The sequence below is a fragment of the Electrophorus electricus genome, chromosome 20 (assembly GCF_013358815.1).
Source record: "Electrophorus electricus isolate fEleEle1 chromosome 20, fEleEle1.pri, whole genome shotgun sequence".
Classification (NCBI taxonomy): Eukaryota; Metazoa; Chordata; class Actinopteri; order Gymnotiformes; family Gymnotidae; genus Electrophorus; species Electrophorus electricus.
In genome coordinates this window covers 2,412,501-2,417,500 of record NC_049554.1, presented here as the reverse complement: position 1 = coordinate 2,417,500, position 5,000 = coordinate 2,412,501, and the positions used below count along the sequence as shown (strand labels likewise).

Here is a 5,000-nt window from a genome sequence, read left to right as displayed (position 1 = left end):
ACATGAGGTTCTCCTGGTGTGGACTGTGCTGGCGTACACATGCACACATGCGCGCGCACACACACACACACACACACACACACACACACACACACGCACGTGCACACACTCCGTCTCTGTCAGATGTGTTGGCAGTGGAGAGCCCACTCAGTTCAGAAGCTGCTCCGATTCTAGACATCACAAACTACTGGCAACCACAGTGTGTCCACATGCTCCGTGCATTAGCCTCACCACATTGTTTTTCTTCTGCTCAGCGTGCGTGCGCGCACGCGTGTGTGTGCGTGTGTGTGTGTGTACTCACTGGGTGCTCTGTAGAGGAGTGCCTTTGCAGTAAGGCGTGAGATGCTCGTCACTGGACTCCCCCTTGGTGAAGGATGAAATCCACTCAAAGAGTCTGGCTCTTCAAAACAGAAAGAACCTGTCAGTCAGGACCACAGAAGTAGGGCCACACACTTCCACACACACACACACACACACACACACACACACACACGTCTTCTTTTCCCATATTTCAGACCGTCTCTGTTGCTCCAGTAATTTTAGGCGCCTGTATGCACACACACACACACACACACACACACACACACACACACACACACACACACACACATGCTCTTTACTCCCATCTAGGATAAATCAGTGCACTTTTATGCCCCCCTCCCACACACACACACACACACACACACACACACACAGACGTGCAAACCTAGTGTGCTGCCATCAGAGACATGAAAGGGATGCTACATTATGAAGAATTCGCACAAGCACCAATATTAGATTAACCTCTGGCACTTTACGCCCGCACATCAGACCCGCCCCTGCCAGGCCCGGCTGTGGAACGCGAGGTGCGCGGGCGCGAGGCGTGCATTTACAAAAGCATTTCAACGCTGTGCCACTTATAGCTGGTACTTCAGCTGAAAACTGCCACGCTATTCATACCACACACCAGACGTGCTTCTAACGCCCGGCGGACATCCCTCTCCCATTGTCCACTTGGCCCACATTTTCCAGTGTCCCAAATTTCTCTAACAGCCATCAGGGACGGGGGGTGGTTGGTTGGAGCTGAGGGAGGCGGCGGCCACGTGAGGCTCGGGGGGGGGGGGGGGTGCCCACCTGTCCCGCTTGGGGGTGTGGGCGGAGTTCTGGCCGTTGGGCAGAGCGTGGTGGGGGATCTGAGGTGAGGCCTTGGAGCCCGAGTATGAGGTAGAGTTGGAGCTGTTGGTGCTCAGGTCGAGTCCCTCATGCTTGGGGGTGTCGTCGGCGCTCTGAACACCTGCCACCTCCTTCCACAGCTGTTGCAAGTCCGTCGGACACATGGCTGTGGGCGCGGCCGAGAAAGCAAAGAGTACAACAAAGACAATAAAATGGTTAAATATAAATCAGCAAATAACCAAAAGCATCAGAATAACAGAAGGTATCAAATATATATGAAACTATGAAATGGACATCTGGCTCACGTGCAAGACCTACAGTGTCACTTTAAGATTAAGTGGTTACATGGATTATGTGGTTCCAAGATTAAGTGGTTACACATGAGGACTTTTGTTTGTTTACTTTTGGTATCCCAGAGATACAGGAATCATGAGCGTGAGATATTGTAAGATTGTGTGTGTGTGTGTTTGTGTGTGCCCATCAACGCCGTGACAACCCATAAACCACCGTGTGTGTACCGTGGTGAGCTCACACGGTCTAGCTGGTACTGCGCCCCATGTTCTTCGTTGGAGGGCGGGGCCAGGGAAAGGGAGCTCCTACCCAACAAAATCAGCCCACGCAGACGGCAAATTTTTCCATAATGCGTAATTAACGCGGTGCTGGGCGGCTTCCCCACCCCTGCTGTCGCTAGGCGCATTAATCAGCGGGGCGTTCTCTGGCCAGCTCAGACCCCTCCCCCCAGACCCCTCCCCTCAGACCGCCAGGATCCATGCTTGTTTTCGTTCCTCTCACTTTTCTTCCTCTCTCACTCTAAAATGGAAGATAGCAGGAATGAAGAAAAAGACGTAGAAGAGGAAGAGGGGGGGTTTGTGGCGGTGTGCGGGTGGAGGGTTTAATCCCCCCCCCCCCGACCCCCTGACCTTTGCATGTGTTGTGCGAGCTGTTCCTGAGAAGCCACGGCCCACTGTGCTATCACACATGGCAGGGACTTAATAGCAATCCAAATATTATGTCTGGTGCCTCGGCATTCTTGTCTCGGGCTCCGCCAAAACAAAACTCCCAGCCAGGGGCCTCCGATCGCCTCCGCAGGCTGTCTGTGGGACCAGAGCCAGAGGAGTTGGGAGGTGATATGGAGCCACCCTGCCCCTCTGACACAACCTGCCAGAGCACTGAGGAGCCACAGATCTGCTCTGACTCCAACAAATCACAGAACATGGCCTTCACACTGGAGGGAGGGGGAAAGAAAATGGACAATCCAAGTATAATCTGGCAACTGCACCAAATGAAAGAAAAGGCGGAGCAGAGCGTAAGACAAGAGAGTGAGAGAAAGACAGGAAGAGAGAGAGAGCGAGAGAGAAGATGCAGGGTGGGGACAGAGTGGTTTACCTACAGTGAAGTGTTTTTCTTTCCCATTTACACACACATACACACACACACACACACACACACAGGATTAGGGCAGGTGGGGCATTTCCTTTGTGGCTAGACTCCACTGTTTTTCCTCAATGCCCACAACTACCCCTCCTTGAACAAATATGCACACGCATGCGTATATGCTTGCACACACACACACACACACACACACACACACACACACACGTGCGCACGCAAGCACACACACACACAGACCACCAAGCTAAGCACCCTAGACTAGCTCATGCAATTCCAGAAACCACTATCCTGAAAGCGAAACAGATGGGAGGATGTGCATGTACTTTAATGTTTGCAAAGTCAAATATCACCAAGCCAAATTAAAATGGCCCTCCTTCTGGTTTTTTGTTTTCATTTGGTTGTTGGTTCTATTTAATATGCGCAGGATGCAGTGAGAGTTCTGTGGCAACGGAGAGGACTCAGACATCACAATATCCTCTCCGGTCCTCTCCTGCCTGATCTGCATTGCTTCTAAGTCCCTCCTCCAACCCGGAAACAATGCTAATCAAAGGCTCAGATAGGAGGAGCTGAAAAATTTGTCTAAAGAAGCCACAAAGAAGTACGTCGTGCCTGACAGTCATCGATATTAGAAACAACACAGGCCCTGGCTGAGGGAATTCAGCCTGTCGCTTCTCCGCGGGATTTTGTATTGAATTTTTTTTCCCCCCTTTTGAGTTGAAAATGCCAGTGGCTCTAGGGGAGCCCCTAACACGCAGCAAACAAAAAGCTCGGCGGCAGGAGCCGACGCCCCCCGTGGGCCGGAAGACCAAACAGCGACCGAGGCAGAGCGCAAACGGCCCTATGAACGTCCACGGTTGGCTGGCTACTTTTAATGAAGGTCTCTCTTCAGAGAGGGCAAGGCAGGAGAAGGGAATCCGAGAGTCTCGGCTCAGTTGTTCCTCAGAGCGCTCGGAACGATGACATCAGCGGGGGGGGGGGGGGGGGGGGGGCGTGGCCTGAGGCCAAGACCAGTCGTCGAAGAGATGACGTCTCCTCCTTCTGTCTCATTCTCTCTGTCTTTCCACCAGAAGACTTTTCCTAAAAACCGCATTCTGTGTGTGTGTGTGTGTGTGTGTGTGTGTGTGCGTGGCAGAGCTGTTCAGAACAGAGCGTGGCGAGACTCTGTTTTCTTAAGATTGAAGTAATCAGAGATGTCAGGGGCAATAAGAGTGCATGAAAGTCAAATGCTGCAACAGGCGTCCAGGCTCACTGGAGAGGCCCCGCTCAAGGAGTGGGAGGACAGCCCATCGCCCAAACCCTCCACCCCCACCCCAGGCTCGCGCAGCGTCACGGTTACTGTGGAACCTGTAACGGCTGCGCACCTCGTTGCATAGGCCGGCGAGGTCGAGCCCAGCTTCTGGAGAGGCCAGCTGACGAATCACTGGATGTAGGAAAATCGGTAAGGCCCATTTAGATCAGAAATAAGACAAGGGAAAAAAAATAAAATGAACCAAAATCCTCATTTCCTCTGCTGGGATCAGGGTATCTGGCCCACTGGCTGTTCGAGGACACACACAAACACACACGCGGCACAATTCTCTGCAGAGAGCGGAGAATTTTGTGGCATGTTTTACCTATTATCCAAATGACTGCCTTCCACAAAACCAACAATCAAGCGTGCCTTTTATCTTTTTACGAGCTGATTAAGTTAACAAGCTTCACATGCAGCTCCAAGCACGGGGCTGGTGCTGCTCTCCGGGGGGTCACCCGTCCAACGCTAATAGATTCGGACGATGGACCGTTGCCCTGTTCGGGGGGCTGCTACATGGGGGCCTGTTTTAACGGCCGTGTTATTAGTGTTCACCGCTGCCCGGTCATGTTTACGGCAGGAGGGGTCGGTTTGTGAGAGCATGTGCGCACAGAGGACCTGGAACAGCACCCGGTCCTGTAGGCAGTATGTGTGTGTGTGTGTGTGTGTGTGTGTACAAAAGGCCTGGAACAGGACCCAGTTCTGCAGGCAGAGTGAATGTGTGTGTGAGAGACAGAGTCAGGCTGGCGTTGGTCTCTGATGACCATCTGGTCCAGGGCTAGGCTAAGAATACGCGGCCTGTGTTTACTTAGCACGCTGCCTTTTCTCCTGCGCTGCACGGAGGCCTGACTCTCCTTTAATAGGCATCTGTAAGCGGTGTGGGAGCAGCTGTGTGGTGTCCCAGTGGCTGGCGTTAGAGTCTGGGTGGGTAGGAGGCACTCTAATGGAGGGAGCCCACCTGGACAGCAGGCCAGTGTCTGCAGTACTTCAGCCTCAGGCTGGGGGCGCTACAGTCTAAAGTGAACACAGCCAGCCAACAAAGCCAGGCTACACGCGCTTACTGAGTGCCACTGTACACGGCTTAATGTGTGGGAGCACGCATGGAATTTTGTTTAGTCACTCTCTTATCACCACGGAAGTCCAGGTATTTAGAATGGGTGAATTTTTT

General features: G+C 52.7%; 1 protein-coding gene across 2 annotated transcripts in view; it reads right to left on the bottom strand.

The window, feature by feature from the left end:
- The window catches only part of foxp4 (forkhead box P4), a 115,903-nt gene that overhangs the window by 22,774 nt on the left and 88,129 nt on the right, over positions 1-5,000 (bottom strand). For both annotated transcript variants that reach the window (XM_035520472.1, XM_035520471.1), the window contains exons 7-8: positions 1,114-1,318; positions 302-400 (exon numbers count right to left, since the gene is read on the bottom strand). In XM_035520472.1, coding sequence (XP_035376365.1) covers positions 302-400; positions 1,114-1,318 — 304 coding nt within the window. The remainder of the gene's footprint in view (positions 1-301; positions 401-1,113; positions 1,319-5,000) is intronic.